The sequence below is a fragment of the Cupressus sempervirens genome, chromosome 10, assembly GCF_028749045.1.
Source record: "Cupressus sempervirens isolate cs-2001-9-10 chromosome 10, ASM2874904v1, whole genome shotgun sequence".
NCBI lineage: Eukaryota > Viridiplantae > Streptophyta > Pinopsida > Cupressales > Cupressaceae > Cupressus > Cupressus sempervirens.
The window spans coordinates 497,056,302-497,078,723 of record NC_143127.1 but is presented as its reverse complement, the minus strand read 5'-3'; the positions used below and the strand labels follow the sequence as shown (position 1 = coordinate 497,078,723).

At 35.6% G+C, this 22,422-nt stretch overlaps 1 protein-coding gene across 2 annotated transcripts in view; it reads right to left on the bottom strand.

Annotated features, from left to right (window-relative positions):
• Positions 1-22,422, bottom strand: part of LOC149534836 (CBS domain-containing protein CBSCBSPB1-like) — a 66,888-nt gene that overhangs the window by 6,283 nt on the left and 38,183 nt on the right. Inside the window, exons 8-13 of one of the 2 annotated variants that reach the window (XM_089807733.1) lie at positions 18,260-18,365; positions 18,126-18,184; positions 14,736-14,845; positions 14,496-14,626; positions 14,297-14,382; positions 14,080-14,169 (exon numbers count right to left, since the gene is read on the bottom strand). In XM_089807733.1, the coding sequence (XP_089663859.1) occupies positions 14,080-14,169; positions 14,297-14,382; positions 14,496-14,626; positions 14,736-14,845; positions 18,126-18,184; positions 18,260-18,365 (582 nt within the window). The remainder of the gene's footprint in view (positions 1-14,079; positions 14,170-14,296; positions 14,383-14,495; positions 14,627-14,735; positions 14,846-18,125; positions 18,185-18,259; positions 18,366-22,422) is intronic. The other variant, XM_089807734.1, reaches the window with a different exon arrangement.

Genomic DNA, 22,422 nt, shown 5'->3' with positions numbered 1-22,422 from the left:
GCATTTGCATATGTTGATTGCATGATTTTGGAATTTGCTGCTATAGTATCCAACAAGCGCTTCGTCAAGGATTTATTCAAAACAAACTTGTTCATTGTATGTGAACCAAAATCTTTAGAATCTACATCATCATTGATCTTGTTGGTATATTCTAAATTTACTATCTCTACTGCACTAAGATTACCAGATTCATCAGTAACATGACATGCCATTTGTTCCAAATCACAAGTAACACTTGTTTCAACTGCTTGACAATCTCCAAAAGCCACTTGTAACTTTGTGATCAGCTTCCTTAATGTCTCCTCCTTCTAACCAATGAGCCCTTGAAATCTAAAGAACATTTCACATGACGGAGGAATGTCACATGAAACCAAGGCATCCAAATCGAATCTCACCATTTCATCCCAACCATCAAGAATTTCCTTCAAGTTATCAACTTCTTGAGTCAAAGAAGAAAATAAGTTTCGCTCCATTTCATTCATCTCTTTGACACACCTAAGAACTGCAAATGCCTCTGTGATGGCTCGAACTCCTTAAGAAATGATTTCCTGCATCCAAGACTTAGCAACTTCAATCAACCTTCTCTCTTTAGACATTTGAGACATAACAACAACACTTTAAGAAGATTGTTTCTAGATAACCTCATTCAAACAAGAGATCTCTTGTTTCAGCCGATTCTTCTTTTCCCAAAGCTCAAGATTGTTTTTTGATACATTGGCCAATGCATCTTGAGCATCTTGCAAACAACCCAAACGTGATTGCTTTCCGACTTCAACCTTAGTAAACTTGTAGACAAAACGAATAAGTTCCTCAACAGGTTTATCTACCAAGGGCTTAGTAACCTCAACAAACTTGGTTTTATCAAAATCAACCAAAATTTTGGAAAAGATCTTATCTTTCAAAGATTTGGATTTAATCTTCTTAACAGGAAGATTGTCAAGAGGAACAACCACTTTCCTTCTCTTTGTTGTTATTTTACTCAACCATGTAGGCAGGCTGAAGCTTTCATCTACAGAAGCAGGCACAGTGGAGACCATTGGCATTGATCCAGATTGTATATCCGTAGTGACTGAGCAAGATTCAATCTATACCACTGAAGGCATAGGAACATGTTGAGAAGACTCCGTCATGAAAAGTTCAAATCCTGTCAAAGACGTATCAAGTTGGGAAACTTGACCACTGGTAAGAATCGGAAAATCTTCAAACACATTTGCTAAGAGATAATATTGTTCATGTGCAGGGATGCGAGGAACAGCAGAAGAAATAGGAAGAGCTCTGATATTAACCTCCGAGACTAGAATGGAAGGAGTGAAAATAGTGGAAAAAGAATCCACATCATCATCAACCTCATGTAAAAAGGGTTCTTCATGTATAGAAGATGTACAGGCTTGTGCAGGCTTTGGAGGAGATACGATCGTGATTTCTCCTTCTTCATCTGAATTACCTTTATTAGATCTTGTTTCCAATTCTTCTTCCAATTTTGCTACTGATTCTTGAATTGGCTCAAGAACTTGAGATGATTTTGTTCATTTTCCACCCTTCAATTTAAATTTGAGGGAACCCTTTGCATTAGAAGATGAGGCACCATCTTTTCCTGTAATCTCCAATTGTGATTTCTTGCCAGGAGGACCAAAACTTCCATTAGCCAAGCCCATCTTAAGATTTACTCTTTTAAGGCCTTCACTTTTCAACCATTTGTTAGTGTTTACTAGGATGGGTTGAAATCTGTCCATGATAGATGTACCTTCCTTTTGTTGTCATTGGATAGGAAAAGGGCATTTCTTATCAAAGTTGGCTTGATGAAATTCCGGATCAAGAATGTCACCATCATCTTCAACTTGTAAATCTTAAGGGATTTCCAACATGTTAAGATCAATTATTTGCTGCAAGATTAATCTGCAATAATCCATCTTCATGATGTCAAGTTCTGTCCTCATGTCTATCCAGATGTTTTCAATGCGATGAACATGAGTGTAAGCTCTTTTCATTTGAGAATAGTTGCCAATAACCAAAGGCTTAGCTAAAGTAATGCCAAAACTAAGCCTATGTGAAGCATGTTGATCACTCTGCATGTCCATGAGCTATCTAGCTAAATCCATCAGGATGATTCAATCTAATAGCATACCTAAGTAAGGTATACGGCTCTCCCTTGAAATATCCAACTCTCAAGTATGTGAAATTGGTGATGGAGCCTAAAAATTTAGGTCTCCATTTGTGAAATGATATTGAAAATTGATGATATCAAAGGAATTCAGAAGTGTGATCAGGATTGTTTGGATAACCATTATCAATATCAAAAATGAGGAGTCAATTTTTCTGTTTGAAAGATGTGGGGCTTATCTTCAAATTATCAAATTTATTGAGATGCTATTACAATATTACTAGTATTACTAGATACCAAAGGAGAAAACCTTCAGCAGTGCAAGATGATGCTGATGTCACAGAAATTGAAGGAAAATTTATAGGTAAGGCATGTTCAAAAATGTTTCAGGTGCAACAATTGTTGTATTTCTTGCACTAGTATTGCAACAATGGAAGACAAAGAACGCTACTTTCTGCCTTTCACAGAGATGGATTGTATCCAATCTTCATCTTCGTTGATGGATATGAGTAGTAAAGAGAAGGCAGGAGTGAAGGGAGTGTCTATGGAAGATGAAACTGCTGACTATATCAGTCTAACTGTAGAAGAATATGATGCACAAAAGGAAATTGTTCAGATTTGTCTGCAAGTAACAACTAACCAATTATTGAGTTTTTTATTTATTTGATATCTGAAAATAATATTGAACACTATATAATCTAAAGACGGAAAGGGCCACAGATGCCATACTCAGAAAAATTGAAACTATAGAAAGTATGGTGTTTTGAAACAGTTTTTGAGACAATATGTATGAGCAGCGTATAAAGCATTGACAGGTATATACAATGAAGACAATAAACGATTGCAATGATATTTAAATGCATTACACAGCTTCATTTTTATTTTGAACCTCCAGCACTCCAATGGGATATGAAAGCATATGAAATCTGAATATCTTACATGTTCCATACAATGATATTAGGATGAACAAATCCGGGTTAAAGGGCATACATCGTATATGAATTATGATGGATGGCAGAAGGTTTTGATACCTATGACAGGCTCAAACAATGTTAGAGTGCACTGGCGATACCATCAGGAGTTTATACACATACGCAGAATAATCAAATGAAAGCTTTGGCCCTCATATTTTGCAAAACCACTGAAGCTTTAATATCTGTTGATCGATATTTAACATCATTCTTTGTTGCAGGTATATGAAGGTTGCCAAAACAAACACGGTGAGATGAATATGAAAGGCATCAGATGCAAAAATGAGGATAACCATGTCTTCATATCCTGCAGGTATCGATTTGATGAACACCGAGCGTTGCAGGCTTGTTGTTAATGATCGGGATGGTTCTTGTGAGACATTATCTTCTTGTCTAGTTCGCATATTATTTGCCCTTTAATAAAAAACATCAGATAGCGGGTGAAGGCACGAAAGAAGGCATGCGTCCGAGTATTTAGATTTTTATATGGGCTTTATGGTTATTAAAGGCGTTAACATATTAAACTACCGCTCATACCAAAATGAAATTATCTTTAGTTATGTTAATATTTTGATTGGTTATTTGTTCCCAAAAGATGCAGCATTTGGAGAGGTAACCCACATTGCTTGGTCCTCCATAAATATGTGATAAGAAATCAAACAAAAGATATATTCATATTCATATTTTAAATTTTTACCTATCCTATGCTCTATGATGTATTATATTTTTTCATTTGCAAAGAAATGATTTTTTGAACTAAGCCTGTGGATGGTGGATTATCGAATGAATTCTTGTGCGATTCTAGATTCAAACTATATTGGATGGATCATCCGTGAGGAGTGTCTCTAGTATAATTTTATTTCTGGATCAGTAAGAAATATTTATTTAATTTATTTGCATTAGAATTTTAAATTATTATTAAGTTGTGTCCTTTATAAATGTTTTTTATTAATTTCTATAAATATTTTTATATTTGGATAAGTGGACTGGGTCATTATTGCATTTTAAATTTGATAAACATAAATATTGTGAAATATTTAATTGTTTCCCTATTTATGTCTAGTTTGTCTCCACAGGAGTTAAAGTGCATCCTAGACTAGTTTAAAATTGCATTCATGTAATTGATCCATTGCGTTTGAATTATTAAAATTGTTTATAGTTTAAATATATTAGACTTTATAGAGTTGTATGTTTCAACTTATAATATTGACTCTGATTGCCCATTTAATTAAGCACTGATCTTTTATTTTTTATTCATAATCCATATCAAAGTAACAAGATTCGAAATCAGATTGGAATTGGCAAGCTCGAATCGAATCGTGAATCAGCCATGAATTGGAATCGAATCGGCCACAAATCAGCAAATTTGAAAAACCCTTGAAATTTAGTAACTTATTTCATAAACCCTTTTATCGCTGATTCGATTCATTGATTCACAAGAAATCGTTTCGCTTGAATCGAATCGTCGAATCGTGTAAATTGCGTGAATCGCCATGATTCTTGGAACTATGATCCATATGCTGGCAACTATTTCATTTCTTTCCTTTGAAGAATGAATATATTCATTTGTTGCAATCACTTATAATTATCACTTTTATTTAAAAACTCTCATATATTCATTTATCATTCTTAGTTCATAATTTGCAGGATAAAAGCCTTCTATAATTCTTGCCGCATTCTAATTTATCTGCTATAAGCATCTTAGATTTAAGGTTGTTGTCAAGGATTAGGTACACCCACCTCGGTTTTGTAGAGCTGGAAGCACAGGGGATTTGGATCGCATCGATCAATCCCGTCAAGTTGGCCATAACCGGTTGGATATCCCAACATCGAGCAGGCAAGGCTCATAGGATTCCGATCTACGATTTTGGGAACCAACAAGTGGAAAATTGAAGGAAAAAATAGCCATATTGATTCACCTTATCCCATGCTACATCAGATACTCTTTTGATAATCAACTACTTATCAAACAAACATCAGAAATGTCCGAAAAAGACATCTTGGACTCTTCTGTAGTGGAATTTACTATTTACCAAAGTGATTTGGTCATAGTAATCCCAAATAGGAACTTGAAGACGATCTCCTTTGGTAGAAAGACTTGAGAAAGATCCCATGGCAGCAGCGATGTAAACTAGATAAGAATTCATGTAAAAAGGTACTAATGTTCCCACATGGCATATTTGTTGACAAAGTGTAGTACTGATAAGTTCTCCCCAAAAGATGTGTTCTTTATTCTCCATAATCTGAAACATGAACTTATACATCCATGATTCAAAATTAGTAGAATCTTTAAGGCCACAAATCCGACTAAGTAGGATAATGAGATCCTTATACTCTTGTTTGAAATTTGACCAATAAACAATCTTTGGCCATCTGGAGAAATTCCTTCTTTTATTGTCTAACCAGTAAAGGTTGACATACTTCTAATAATTATTCTTTTGTTCATTCCAACTGGCCAATGATGATCCTTTAGTCAAATCAGCACATTCTAATTTATGCAGAACCTTAAAGATTTGTTCTATAACCTCAGGATCCAGACTAATGATAACCTTGCCGTCAGCATCTTTGATAGTTTTCATCTTGGGAGTAAACTACTGTGCATATCCATAAACGAAGTCAAGTTCTATAGCCACCATAGGAAATGTGGATACCAAATGAATGTTGCCTCTCCTAATGCGCTTCATTTCATGACTAGCCGAAGCTTCAACTCTTTGTAGAAAATCAGCCACATCAACATGACCAATCTTAGTGTCCAACACGTTATCCAAAATAGATATGACTAAAGGAGCTGCATAAGCCAATTCTTTATCATATTGATATTTCATTTTGCCTTTGGATTTGGATGGCGAGGACATGTCTAATGCTTGCGCTGCAACACAAAAATCTCAAAACATAAATACATCATCAAAAGGGATCTTCATACAAGTGGATTCCAGATCAGTAGTGAAGATTCGAAAATGGATTGCAGACTTCACAAATCCGTCAAAGTAACTTCAAAGAGAAAGCATATGCATATGCAATAGAACAGAAAGAGGAATAGAATGAAATGAAGGTGAGAAAATGGAAGATGAAATGAAATAGAATGAGAATGAGAATGTGTGAAGGTGAAACACATGGGAATGCATGCAAATGAAAATTGCTGATTTCAAAAGTGACTTAGCGTTTTCAAGGCATTATTGCATGAAAAATGAATACATGTAAATGCAACATGTAACGGGAGGTGAAGGGTGAAATGAGATGCAAATGCGGGTGAAGGATACACTTCACATGTATGTGCAAATGAAAGTCAAGATGGAAAGCATGGAAATGATGTAGAAACATGTATTTGCTCACGAAAGCACAAATGCATATGAAGGGATGGAAATGAAAAATGGAAGTGAGATAAAGAGCTTTATAGTCACCTTTGATGAAAAGGAGAAGTCAAAGTACATGAGAAGTGAAAATGAAATCTTTTTGACTTTCCAAAATGTGACTTTTAATCAAAATCGGACCTTTTGGATGCAATTACACGTAAGACATTTCATGTAATCGTGTCATACGAATGGAAGCAAAAAATGAGATGGGTGAAAATGGAAGTGGAAAATGGGATTACATGCATGTGTGGATGGCAAATGGAATGAAAAACATGTAATCGCATTTCATTGAGTGAGAGATAAAGTGTTGTGACATGGAAACAGAATGTGGAATATGACAATGCTTTTGCATGCAATGAAGCAAAAACAAGTTCTTGGGAAAGAACTTGCAATTTATCCAAGTGGAGAAACCGGCAAGCAAGCACAAAACACAAAAAACAAAAGAAACAATGTACCTTCGGAAAAAAACTCAAACATGCCAAGATGCAATGCACTTCAAAACTCAAATTCGAAATTGGGACTTGGGAAAGAACCAAAAACATGAAAATGAATAAAAACTTCATATTTAAAGGAAATATGCACTCTCCATGGCAAAGATTTTCACAAATGGCAATTATCAAGTAATTTCATGCATAAAATCAGCAAGACAAGCATGAATTAAATAGTAAGTAATTTCATGCACAAAATCAACAAGATAAGCATGAATTAAATAGTAAGGAGGAAGAAGTCCATTTACATGAAGATTAAGTGCCAAATATGTAGGAAAAAGATGCTCCAATATTTGAAAAATTCTTCAAAAATGGTAAGACCTTTTCCAACTTTGCAAATTCAATGAGAGAGGGCAGAAAACAAGGGATTCTTGTTAGAAGATGCCAAAACATGCCCTAAAAACACTCCAAGATCCAACGTTTTTGAAAGTTCATGCTTGCAAGACATTTTTGGTAAAAAAGTTTTTTCTCATGTTGTAAGATCAAAACGTTTTGATCATTAAACCTCAAAACATGAACTACAATGCAATGTAATCCCCAAAAGATGCCAAATCGATTTGGTCGAGAGGAAAAACATGCATTAAAAATGGATTTTCTTGCAGATTTCTTCAAAAACGTGATCCATTATGTAAGTTTCAAAAAATGTTTTTGAGGTAGATGAATCCATTTTAGAAGCAAGGAAACTCATTGCCATCCAAAAACGTTTCAAATGGAACAAATCCATTGAGAAAAACTCAAGTTATTCAACATGTTAAATCCATTCTTGATGCAAAGAAAATCATTGCCAAGGAAAAACCTCTTCAATGGAGAAGATTTCATGCAAATCTACCAAGTAAATCTCAAGTTATGAGCAAAATCGGGTTCTTGGAGGCCAAATGCATGTTTTCCTTTCAAAATTGGACCTTTTGGGATGCATGGCATATTTTAAAACATGCAACAAGTTAAAATCAGACCTTTTGGGATCAATAGCATGTTTTAAAATATGCATCCAAGTAAAATCGGACCCTTTTGGATGAATAACATGTTTTAAAACATGCAAGTAATCAAAATCGAACCTTTTTGGGTCACTTGCATATTTTTAGTTACATCTCACTTTTTAGATGCAAAGACTTGAAAACTTCACTTTTCATGTCATAGCATAAAAAAGGTTCACTTATGATGAACTTTTGATGTAATGACATCAAAAAGGTCCACCAAAGTAAACTTTATATGCAATAGCATGTAAAAAGTCCACTTTTGATGGATTTTACATGCATTTACATATAAAATATCCACTTATGAAGACTTTAAGTTATTTAATTCACTTAAAATTATAAAAATGTTACAAAATGGGTTATAAACAATATTTATTTATCATATTATGAAATATAATACATTAACATCATTTTAAAGTAACATTTAAATAAGCATTTGCTTTTTAAAACCAAAAATTAAAATAAGTGAAAAATTAAAAAGTAACTCAACTTAAAATTATAACATAAAGTGCACTATAGTCACTTTAAGTTATAAATTTAAAGTAAAAGTAATTTAAAAACATAACAAAAAGTGAATATAATATTATATCTTTCAAAAAGTGAATGTCAATTTGAAAATATAACATCATATTTTAATTCGTGTTGTTGCACCTAAAATGTCCACTTTTGAGGCACTAAAACAGACATAACTCTTGATTAACAACTCTGATTGACCTCTAGGTTAGACTGAATTGAAGCGCAAAAGGAAAGGCATGATATGAGCAAAACCAAAGGACTAAAAACAAACAAATGCAAACTCAAAAGCAAAGAACGGACAATGAAGGCTTCAAAAATCAAGCAAAGGATCGACAGAAAGCAAAACAAAAAAGACTTGATGGAGGCCTTCAGCAAAACAATTTGATATTTGAATTGAAATAGATTAATCGATCGACATTAAACAATTAAATACCAACATTTTGTAGTGACAAAATGCAAGACAACAGATAGCACTTCTTCGAGGATGGAGTAGGGAAAGAGCTCGAGATGTTTCTGTTGGATCTCAAAGATCTCGAGTCGAGGATGGAACTCGAGATGATGATAGGTACTGGGACACAAATCGGGTTCGAGTTGAGGATCATGGCGGATTAGCTGACAAAGCTGACATACATATTGGCACTCATGATAGGCCGCAAAGGCCCACATTTCTAAGACCCAAGGTGGATGCACTCAATGTTGAGTTTGAGGCCGCTTCTTCTGTTGATGACATGGTGGCACACTTTGCGAAGTGGGATGATTTACTACATGTGATTAAAGGTCATCTGAATTTTGATAGGAACTTGACTTAGAAGCGGGAGCATTCCAAGGCGAGGCCGACACCTGAGAGACAAAGGCTTCAACAGACTGAGTTACAGCAAGTGGCCAGTAAGATGACATTGGAGCACTTTGATGGTAGCGAGAGAGTTACAGCTCGAGCTTGGATCCATAAGCTCAATACATATTTGGCCTTGCATCCTATGTCTGAGGTGGACACTATCAAGTTAGGAGTGTTGCATCTAGATGGAACTACCCATGACTAGCGGTACCATGGGTTAGTTTCTTTGCGACATGATCAGATCACTTCCTAACAGGAGTTCGTGGATCACCTAATCGTGAGATTTGATAGGAAGGACCTCGAGGTGTACTTCCACGAGTTGGCTCAGATAAAGCATTTTGGTGGCTTAGAGAGTTACATCAGTGAGTTCTAGAGGCTTTCAATCATGGTTTGTGATATTTTAGAGCCTGGACGAGTGATGCTATTTCCGGAGGGATTAATTGAGCCACTTCGTGGATGGGTGAAGTCATTGGGCCTATCTTCTTTACAGGTAGCAATGAGGAAGGCATGAGACTTGGAGTCATCTTCTCGAAGAAGGGTTTCTTCAAAATCTTCTGCTCCTTCGCTCGATGATGAAGAGCCCCCACCAGTTGTTGAGGACAAGGACAAGTCAATGGGGAGATCTGATGATACTTCTAGAAAGGATTTGAGGAGGCAACAACTCTACTATTGGTGCAAAGGGCCTTTCTCTAAAGGTCATACTTGCGCATTGAGGCCAAAGGGGGCAACGAACCATGGCATGTGGGCCTACAATCCTGTGATTGAGGAGTCATCACAGCATCATGGGGATGAAAATAGAGATGATCATACTGATGATAGAGTTTATACTATGATGAGAATTTACATCTGAGTATTTGACTCACATGTTCAAAATTTGCATCGGGTGCATAGTTGGTTTGTGCCTAAGCGAGATGATTTGGAGGATGATTGGGTAGCTATAGTGAAGGAGAGTGTGCTGAAATCTCCTATGGATTTGTCTTCTAGTGATGTTCTAACTTTTACATCATCAGTGCAAGTGTTCGATGCTATGTTGCAGGTCATGTTATTGGTTCTGATGATGATACTAGCATGCAGTTGGTTCAATGATAACAGGGATATCACTTTTTATTATGGGATCCTACTGGAGCTTTCAGTGTGATGTCAAATTGCTTGAGGATAAGTAATCTCAAGGTGAAGGATTGTAATGTCTCCATTTTTGGCGAGTTTGTGTTGTTGATGGAGTTAGCTCATCATAGCGACCCTCGTGAGTTGATAGGGTGATTTGGGGATCCCAATTGCGGACTTACTATTTTTAGTAAGTCTTTTTTTGACAGTGCAGTGGGTGGCTATAGCAATTGGTTGTCACCTACAGTGGCTGCAGTTATTAATTGCATGAGCTCTTATTTATTAATTAAAGTGGCATTATTATAATAATATTTTATTATAATAATGATATTAGGAGATATTTCCAAAAGAGTTGAGTTGGAAAGTTTCAAGCATTGAGTCCTTTTGTGAAACTTTCTCAGTTTTTGAAGTTGAGTTCTTTTGGAAACTTTTGTCAACAAGGCATTATAAATATGGGTTTATTTCGTGATGAAAAGCACGCTTGGATATTTTAAGGAGAGTTACAATGAAAGCAGAGATCCAGTTTGGCTCGAAGAAGAAGGGACACAAAAATGGGAAAGATCTTCACGGGATAGCATGGGAAAAATTAATCATTTTGGTGTTGAATTACTGGGCTTATGCTACCTATATAACATGGTTATATGCAATGGTATGGAAAAGTGGCCTAAATCAGGTGGAATCACATGCAAAAGATACAATGGACAAAGTGTTGTTGATTATGTTATATGCTCGCAAGACTATGTCGCAAAGATAATTAACTTTGAGATAGAAGATTGCCCCATGGAGTTAAAATCTGATCATAACCCCATCTTGATAAGGGTGGCCACTCACTTTAAAGATCAACATATTGTCCCAAAACCTTTACAAAAGAGGAAGATGATTCCAACTGGCTAAGTTTTAATGACACAAGAAAACCATGATACTTTTCAAGACTCTCTTTTGCGGCTGTCTAGGGTTCCGGGAAACCATCTTGAGTCTGAAAAACAACATTTCATGGACAAGGATAATCTTGTTCTTATTATCATTAAAGCATTGGAGGAGTGTAAAAGATCTAAGGCCACAAAAGAAGCCAAGAACACTTTTCCAACCAATCCTTGGTTTGATAAGGAGTGCAAAATGGCAAAAAGGAATTAGAAAAAGAACATGAACAGAGAAAGTAGAAAGGAGTATGATCAGCTGATTAAAAAGAAGAAAGAAGCGTATGTGAACAAGAGAAGAATAGAGTTGATTAATCTTGGTAAAAACAACCCCAGAAAATTTTGGAAAGAGCTTCAGCAGAGAAAAACTCAGAGAGAAAATAACATAACAGGAACCAAATGGCTGGAATATGCCAAGACTCTCTACGAATGTGATCTAGGAGAACGTAGTACCATGGAAACAGAGACTACAGGGGAGTTATTCAGCGAAAAGGATATTATTCAAGGCATAAGGAGGTTAGCTGCTAGTAAAGCGCAAGATATAGATGGGCTACAAGCGGAATACTTAAAATGGGGTGCTAAAATCCTCACACCACACATCACTAAGATTTTCAACAGTGTCAATAGAGAAGGTTTCCCTGTTAAATGGACTACAAGTGTGGTGATCCCACTCCACAAAAGTGGAGATATAAACAATCCTTCTAATTACCGAACCATCATGATCAATCCACTATTTGGCAAGTTATTTGGCAGCTTGGTAGAACAAAAAATCAGCAACTAGGCTGAAACAGAAGGCAAACGTGCAAAAGGGCAAGCAGGCTTTAGACCGAAACACTCTACTATAGATCACGACATCACTCTCAGACATTTGATAGAGAAAGTTTGGGACACTCCGGGGAACGAGGCTTTTTGTTGTTTCGTGGACTTTAAAAAAGCATTCGACACAGTGCCACGTAATAAACTATGGGATAGAATTGTAGAGTTGGAAGTCCCTAAAGAACTTAGGTCAGCAGTTTACAGATTATATGAGCAGGTCAAAGCTAAAATCAGAATGACAGAAGGGATATCAGAAGATTTTGACAGCAACATCGGGGTTAAGCAAGGGTGTCCGCTTTCTCTAACATTATTCGGGCTCTATATTGACAAGTTAGAAGAGTGGATAAACAAGACCAATGGTGAGGGGGTGCAGCTGGCCCACTTCGTGATAAGATTGCTCTTATATGCAGATGATCTCATAATTCTTGCTAGAACAGCTAAAGGTTTGAAAGAGCACTTGAAAGCACTAGAAATTTTTTGTCATGATGTAGGAATGCAAGTTAACACTAGCAAAACCAAAATTATGATCTTCTCACTAAAGAAGAATAGGGGCATACAAGACAAGTTTCTGTTTGAAAATAGCCCCCTTGAGATTGTGGAAGAGTACAAATACTTGGGCATCGATTTTCATAACAAACTCAACTGGGATACTTGCAGATCGAAAAGGATCCAAGGGGGCTGGAAGGTGTTATACTCTTTACAAAACAAGTGCAGGAACGCAGAATTATGGGATTGGACGACCATGAAAACTTTGTTTGGTTTGCTGGTCACTCCGGTTATTCTATACGGATGTGAAGTGTGGGGCGGTAGTATGTCCAAACAGAAATGGCGGCAAGTAGAAAGAATTCAAAAACACTTCATCACATGCAATCTCAAAGTCAAGACCACAGTTCCGTATGAAATCCTTTTGGCAGAGGTGGGTTCCTTTCTATTAGAAGTCGTCGCATTGACCCGGATGCTAAGCTATTTAAAGAAAACCCAAAGTCTGGAAACACATCGTTGGCGCAAGTTGGTAATAGAGGAAAAACTTGTGAGGCGGAAAAGCACATGGATGAAACAAAATGACAAATGGATGCAAAAATGGGATATCAACATCCAAACTTGCCCAGATAACATTAAAGAAATAAAGAAGTTTGTCAATGAAAAATTCCACAATATTCTGTGGACAAGACACATAGGGCGGAAAAAATCTTATTACATTAAAGAATTTAATCCCACTTCTAGTCATGATGAAAAGGCCTATATAAGGGCACCTATTAACTGGAAAGCAAAAATGTTGATGGCACAACTTAGAACTAGTTCACATCAGCTGCGATGTGAAACTGGTAGATGGCAAGTTCCAAAAGAAGAGTGGGCAAACAGAACATGTTTATTCTGTAATACGGGAACAGTTGAGACAGAGCAGAACTTTGTCAAGGAATGCCTGGCTTACAACGATATCAGATCTGATTATACAAAAATACTGCAGAACAAGGACTTCAACTATTTATTCGAGGAAGATCAAGTAAAGAGAACAGCGGATTTGATTATCAAAATTCAGAGAAGGAGAGACAAGTTAACCAAAACTTTGCAACTGACTAGTTTGGCTCCTGACTCGGGAGGGTGATTGCATGGGTCCCATAGACTACTTTAGTCTCGTGGACGTCATTAAAATCTATCATATCATATCATATCATTCAAATATTCCTTTTAATGTGAGAAGGTTGTCTTGTAGAGGAAAAAGTATCAAACAATAAAGGCCACAAAAACAGAAAAAACAATTGCATGCACAAACATTACAAGCTAATGATGAAAAATATCATTAAATATACATAAACAAAAAGTTAGCATAAAATCTCCTAGAATCTGATCTATTTTGAACCAAACTGACATGCTTCCATCCCAAATCATGATTCAAATCTCGCATATTCTTGATTAGCAAATCATGGAAATGACTGTAACCAAGAAGTAATTTAATAAATATTATTGTAAGACCCGAAAGCATAAATGCATCTTTATATATACCTTCAATCCAACTGACCGAGCATAATTTACAGCTGCAACAAGGTCGCTGTCTGTTGCAAGTAAAACTTTATCACCTTCATCATCTTCATACTGCAACATAAATTCCCGAGAGTGAAAATATATCTTATAAACCAAAATCAAACATACAAAGGCCAAAATATTTTCAACTGTGATTTGTTTCAGAATGGGCTAAATGTCTATTGAAACCATGACATACCAAAATCTGAGGTAGATGGGCCTGATTGATGTCATCTCCCACTCGCAGCATGATTGCAGATATGAGTTCTGTCAAACTATCTATACCTATTACAGAAGTAAAGAGCAATCTCAATCCATGACATATGCATAATCACCTTAGTCCATAGATTACGGAACATGAATCTGCCAAGCATAATTCAATAGCATATTGCACATACCACAGATAAATCTATGAATACGACCTTTACGATCCTCTAGTTTAAAAGGAAAAGAATTTCTGAGGCCCATAGATGGGTGCCCAGTTTTCTCAGTTTCTCCTGTTTCAGACGTCATCCTTACAGATGCATCACTGCATGCCAAAATGATCCATTAAGGAGAAAGAAAACTAGTCTGATTAATTTAGCACATGAAGCATTACAGAAGAACAAACACATGCATTCTTACTGAGCCACTAATACCTGTGAGAGTCATCATCATAATCCACTGAGTCTAATGCTAGAGCCGAATCCCAGAATTTCTGCATCATTGTGTTTGGCATATCAGTCCCAACTGCTCCAGAGCTTCCCACCTAATTATTCATTTATGATTAGTAACATATTTATCTACAAAACAAAGATTTAAAATGTACATAGAAAATGCAACATTGACACTTTAACTACTTCAAGCAGTTTACTAAAAAATTGCAGTGAACTGAATACATCAGCTCAAGATATCTAGCTCCTACAAAGAATGTCATAACAAATGAACTGAATGCATCAGCTCACGATATCTAACTACTACAAAGAATATCATAACAAATGACATTAATGAAATAATATCTCAAAAAAAAAGAGAGACCAGTTCATCACTACTCTCCTTATAAGTGAAAGAAAACTGGCATAAGCTTATCAACCCCCCTATGATGTATTCTAAAGCTGATTAGCAAGCTAGAGAAAATTGTAAATGGAGCTCACCTCCTAAGGGATGGAATAAATTAAACTTTGATGGTGCATCTAGAGGCAACCCTGGGAATGCGTGATTAGGATGCATCATTCATAATGATAATCAAGAATGGATAGTAGCTAAGCGCGTCAAGTTCTTAGGAAAAGCCACAAATATTGTAGCAGAAATGGAGGCATTAGTTGAAAGACTGAAGCTAAGCTTCGCTCTCAGTATTAGGAAATTAGTTATTGAAGGTGATTCACAAATCATTTTAAATGCAATCAGGAAAAGAGGAGCCCCAAATTGGCAGCTCAATTCCAGAATAGAACATGCATTAGAATTATTAGACCAATTAGAGGCTGTCCAAATTCAACACATATTCAAGGAAGGTAATAAAGAAGCTGACTCTCTAGCAAATGCAGGGGCTGGTGGAGAAAATATACTTGTCAAGAAGTAATAAAAAGATTTAATAAGTTATTAACTCACTAATAGAACCCCGAATGACTAATTAGATATTCAGAAAACCTATAGCCAACAATATTCAGTAATTAAATCCTTTGTAAGTTTAAACAACGGGCAGTTAGGGCCTTTAAATCAAAAAGGCATTGGTTCACAATCCGGTCAGATTTCCCTATAGCTAGAAGCCTCTCTACTTGCATTGTCTTGTATCTCTCAAAGGCTGTAAAGATGTCTACCCCCATTAAGCTCAAGGGACCGGCGTTCCAGATAGCTTTTGACGGCCCTGTTGAGGATTGAAGACTTAGAAGTATTATGTTGGCAATACATTTTTTAAGTAGTTAGAGAAGTGCAAAGGATTTCTGGCCAAGAATTTATTAATAATGGGGATAGATACAGAGTAAATTCAGTCATTCCTGCTATATTCATTGCCTGAGCATTACAAGTAGATCCAGATAAAGTGGCAATAGAATTGTTATGTAGAAGAGTTTTCAAGCCCACCTATATTCAAAATCTTCTTGTAGTCATCTCAAATATCAGGGAGGATTTAACGATTCCTAAACCAGGACTCTGCCATTAGAGGATGATAGGAAACAGAGGAATTCCTTTGTATCCAATTTTTATAGTAGAAGATTGACGGATTCCTTAAATGGACTCCTACCCTCCGCAGAAACTTGGATTTTTTGTTTCATTTTCTTCATGTTCGTCCTCCCCCTTGTCCATATTGGATTGATGTATACATAGCGGAAGATTGAATTGATGTCGGGGAATGGGAAACAGATACAACACAAATAGAAGAGACTGAAAGCATGTCAGAGGATAATATCATGATAGAAATTGGATCATTATGATCCCTGACTGAGTGTATTTAAATTTTAAATTTCTCTAAGTCAACAAAATATCAATCAGAATCAATGTATAAATAAAGATATAGTAAATCTATTCAACAAGGTGTTTGAAGCTTTTGCTTGCGGTCACTAAAATGTGTTCTCTAACAAGTAAAATTGGATTGCAAAAATTGAGGAATAAGTTAGCATAGATTTTTTGCAAATTGTAAATATGTTTCTAATTTTATTGGTTAAAATATTATCAATTAAATATGTATTTGAGAAACTATTTTAAAATCTCTTACTACAATTTCAGGGAAGAATTAAAAGAAAATAGAAGTTTGTATTTTCAAACTTTCAAACTCATCTACTAATAGCACAAGGATAAAGCAACAATAAAGAAATCTAATAAGTTAGAGGAACTCCATTTCCACAAAGTAACTTACTTTGATTAAGACAAGGTTAGTATTTCATTTATGATAGATAGTTAAAAAAAATTCTATATTAATGCTCTAACAAAAATCTTGGCCAAGAAACCATAATTTCGCAAAACTCTCCCCTCCATACAAAATGCAAGGAACAAATTATAAATAGCGATGGAAAGCATCTTTCTCCATAACGGAATCGTGGGAAGTTTACATTATTGGCTCTTCAAATATAGAAGAAAAAGCATGGAATCAAGGATGTAATATTATAAGGCAAAATGGTGTACCATCTGTATTGAACTTTATTTGAACAAAATAATTATAGCACACAAGAATAAGTGGCATACATGCAGAGAGAGTTACATCTAGATCACCAAAAGAGCTACAGTCCATGATTTGTTAGATTTTAAACTCTTGGGAGGCAAAAGGAGGGCTTTGGCCTTTTACCGACCAAAAAAAGAAAACTGTGGAAATTGATTGAGTCACTTGGCACAATATTTTGTATGCACATGTTATAAAAGCATGGAACATACATGGAGAAAATAGAGAATAGCACAAAACTAAACTGTCATCCAACACTCCACATATTTAATCAATATTCGACAGATTTCAAAATGAGAACTGTGTTTTGATGTGAGCAATTCATGATTAAAAAGAACAATAGATGAGAAATTTTGTTTATGGTTATTTGAAGCTTTCCAACATCTTTGAATATTAAAATAAGGTCCCATACAAAGAACTCATCACAATGTTTTTAAATGCTTCTGTTGCATGTTGTAAAGATATAATTCATTTCTAGTCAACAGTGAGTAATACATACAAACAAGGATATCCAATAGGCATTATGCTTAAAACAATAGAAGCACAGGAATTTCTGATCTGGATGAACAATTATCAAATACTTGGCCACACAGCCAAGCCTCGTGTCCCATTGGGCATACCTTCTGATTGTCTCACCTCATTACCAGATTAGTTATCCTTACCATATGAAAAGTTGAAAAATAGATAACTACAACAGGCCATGGCTCGCACACTGAATGCTCTTCATGTTTTCATGTCAATAGGGTTTTAGGCATCAAATCATTAATTTGGATCACATTCAACAGTTAAGGTAGTACATAGCATTCAACAGGTAAGGTAGCACCCTAGAGTAAAGTTGAAATGAGTTGCTCAGAATAATTCAAACTACTAAATATAAAGCTTCTTAAGCATATCTTACCATGGATATTGCTGCATGTGTAATATGCAGCACATCTATGCAGGCCACAACAAATCCATCTGCAGAAGTCAACAACAGTTAGAAGCATTATGCTCATAAAATCTAAATCCTAAACAAAGCATGTAAGTAATTACCTTTGCCAAGTACCGGTAGGTGTAAGAACTTTCCATCATGCATTATATGCAAAGCATCAACTATCGTAATATCATCAGTTACACATTCTGGGTTTGGTGTCATTATCTGCATTCAACAAGGCACCTAGTTGTTAATTAATAGGAACATTCTTTATACAATTAATAAGAGTTTTAAAATCCATTTTCTTCTGACCCTGAAGTCGCAGAATATCTGTATGGGACATTTGTACACACTAGCTCTGTTCAGGTCCTATTATACCTTTATTTCTAGTCCATATGAGTCCTTTATTTCGGCCCCCACTGGATGGGCCTTGTTTATTACATCCCATGGGTCCACCATATCGAACTGCAGAAACCCTTTGGAATGATATTTTTCTGTTTCAAACTATTGCACTCCTTAGGTTCTATGGATCGTGTAGTCCACATGATTTCAAGGAGACCAGAAACCCCTCAGTACAACAAGCTTCATTAGTCGGTCATAGAATCAGTTTGCTCCACATTCTTTTGATATGTATATATGCAAATGTTACAGGAGCATCCAATTTGTCCAATTACAGAAACCTCTACAGCTTGTTTGCAAGCTGCATTGTGGTAAAATGATAACCTTTTCTAAGTTTCTTAAGCATGCCCCTAGCCTTCTGTACCTCGCACAAAAGCTTCGTTCAGCTAAGCTGCTATGTGTGTAAAATTTAACTGGAGGTATATTCTAGAACACTAAAGAGTTATATTGTAAATAGCATTGATAACATTCATTATATGCAGAAAGGATTCTGCCATGAGAATAATTGCAATGGATACATATTTAAACAAGAAATACAAATGTTTTGAGAAACCTCTATGTGATAATGATCATCACTCCACTTAATCATTCAAATAATTAGTTTAACATATGCAAAATGAACAGAAAAAAGTCCTAACAAATGTTGTTTCTTGATATAAAGTGGACACTTAGATTTAATACCAACATGAAAGATGACCTATAATTGGCAAGTCTCCTTTATCTAGCCTTCACAAAATAAAAGGACATTATGGAATATTTGAAAATAGAAAGTAAGCTTCTAGTCCCTAGTCAAAACAAATCCAAGTAACAATAAAAAATTATGTTCCTTATTTGCCCCAAAGTTCTATTGAACTCCATTAGTGGGGAAACACATCGGCATGTTTCTTCCATGAAAAACACTCTCAGTACATATAATGCATTGTAATTCCTATGTTGTTTTCTAGTAGTATAACATTTACATTTAAATAGAAACATCCCTAAAAATTATATGGCTCTCAACAGAGTTACGCACACCAATCCATGCCAAAATCCATCAACCAGCCCCATTGTACACATCCTTGAAAGAAATTGTTAGATAATCCTTACACATCTAGGAAGTGAATCACATTATAGTATAAAACCAATTGTAAGGACATCGTGTCATGTTCTCATGTTTCCACAAACATTTCTTTGGGAGCATTCAAGGTTGTAGGTATTCCAAAATGAAAAATAATGAGATTCTTGGGTCATGGTGGCTCAAAGTGTATGGAAATGATTAAGATATTTTAGATTTTTGAAAGGAAATGGCAACATGGAGTGCAATTTCTCCTCAAAACTTGAAGAATAACAAAATAGAATTAAGCACACTATGTCTATTTGTTGTTTTAAAATAGATTTGTTTTCTTTCCGCTTTTCTTGCAGCTCTTGAATAAGCTTGTAAAGAAATGCTTTTGGGAATATTTTACTTCTTAAATACCCAAAAATTATTCCCTGTAACCTTTATGTAAGCACATTTAACACAAGTTAGTCTTAACAATAGTTGAATTAAAGCTTATGCTGCAGCGATTGCAATGCACGTGGTCGACTTGAGTTATTGTGTTCTTATGTAAGATTTTATTATGTGGATAGTAGCAAAAAAATTGTTAAAATTTGTATTAGCAAGCTGTCTTTCATCTTAGTATCTTTGTATGTTTCTAAGTTGTTTTTCCTTAAATCTTACACACTGAATTTAATGATCAGATTAATTTGTTTAGTTCTCTCTCATTGATGTGGATCTATTTGTCACTTTTTTCAGCCAACTATAAATCATCTGTCTTCAGAATATTATGTTTAGTTTCACGCTTGACACATGAAAAAACCTCGTTTATGAGATAAGAAACTTTCAACTCTGGTACTCAACCTCAACTCCAAAAAGATAGGTCAAGATTACTGTCAATTCTTTCCTTCATGCGAACCCTATTGAATCCTATATAGTATACATAACTGTTAATTCTTGTTCATGACTTAATGTTTAGTTGTCCTGTCTAGATCTTAGAGAGATTCTCCTACTAGTTTGTCTCACAGAGACAAATTGAAACACTAATAAACTTCAGTATTCATCAGCTTCATTCCATGTGATTTTTATATTCTTTCATATGTATTTATCTACATTGCCAGCTCTCTCCCAATGACCCCTTGGGACACAATCTGGTTCAAACCGGGTTCAAGTTCGGGCTCAATATGATGTGATGTTGTTCAGGGCATGGGAAAATGGCTGAGAATTAATTTTGTATGCGCTCAAACAAACCCCAAACAAATTTTGAAACATATTTTAAAAAATCTGAGCTGAGGTTTTTGGACTTCTATTTTTTATGTTTTGCTAATTGTGGGGACATTGTCAGTGCTTTGCTCACTGCTCAATCCAAACAGGAAAATGTTGAGAACTGAACAACTTTCTGTGAATGGTTTGGAGCATGAACATGAACGTCAGGGATTACCGTGCCACTATTGAACTGTGAATGTTTTCTATTTAATATTACAAATTATATTTGAATTTTAATATTATGAAAATTAGATAAAGTTATTAATAATTATTAATTAGTGTTGACTAAATTATGAAATATTAGAATAACTATGAATATTATTTACTAATAAAAGTTATAATTATATTTGGGTTCACCGCCGAGTGTGTTGGACAAGTGGTATTAGCATTGTTGTCCCCACCTAGGTTCATACCTCCATTGAGCCATTGTGATTGGGGATTGTGCCTTTGCTGAACCAATGTGCTCACGTGTTTGGGCTTCATATATGTTGTAGTGACTAGTAGTAAAAAGGCAGATTGGCCACACAGAGAAATATGAGGAGATAATCATGGTGGATACACACACCAAGATCATATACAATGCTCAGACACTTTCACTCAGCAAACAAGACAAATCGGTTTTGTGTGGGAATGAAAGGATATACAGTCAACAAAGAATGAAAACAGATAGAGAACACTCATCGCAGAGAATAGACTTAGATTGGCAAAGTGATTTGAATATAATATAGAAACAGAGCCTTCTATTACATAATCCATACGCACTTAGTCGGAAGATTAGGAGGTTCAAACAACAAAAGGAATACATCAGACAAATGACAAGGAACATAAGTCATCTTCAGTATAAAAGGAAGAGGAAATCGCTTGGATCGAACAGTAAAAACAAAGAGGAAGCCCAGGAAAAGGAGCAATTGAAACTATTCTGCAGATTTCAGGCAGAATCTGTTCGGTGAAGTTTGCCATCGACAGATTTAAAGAAATCTCCATACCAATAATTATCCTCGTCTGGTTAGAACTTCAAAACATAAGCATACATAGCAGATGCTCTAAATCATTAATTTGACTTAGAAATATTAAGTACCACACACACTCCTCGTTATTAATATTAAATTGGTGCATAACATCATACTCATTATAATGCTGAATTAGAAGAACAAGATATAGGGTAGGTTTGTTTAATCCAACTGATAGGTCATTCCAAGATGGGAAAGATCGGCATACCTGTAAGATGCCTTGAGGATTAACCAAGATGGGATCAAGTTGCCTTAAGGTTACTCCAAGATGGGATTAAGGGCTTGGATCCTTACAAACCTTGAGGAAGGTCGTTGATGTTTGGCTTTAAAACAACCTACTATATCCCAACATTCTTTCTAATTCGGCACTATAATTGAAATAGCATGAATTTTTCAATTCACATATAGTTTGTTACTAGCTTACCTACAAGCGTAGCCTTGGGAGAGAAAGAACAAAGGTGTATTCAGGAAAAGGCTAGTGTAAATCCAGCCAATTGGTATTCCAAGATGGGTAAGGATCAACATCCTTGTAAGATGCCTTGAGGACTCGTCCGAATTGGGATGAAGTTGCCTTGAAGACTTGTTCAAGATG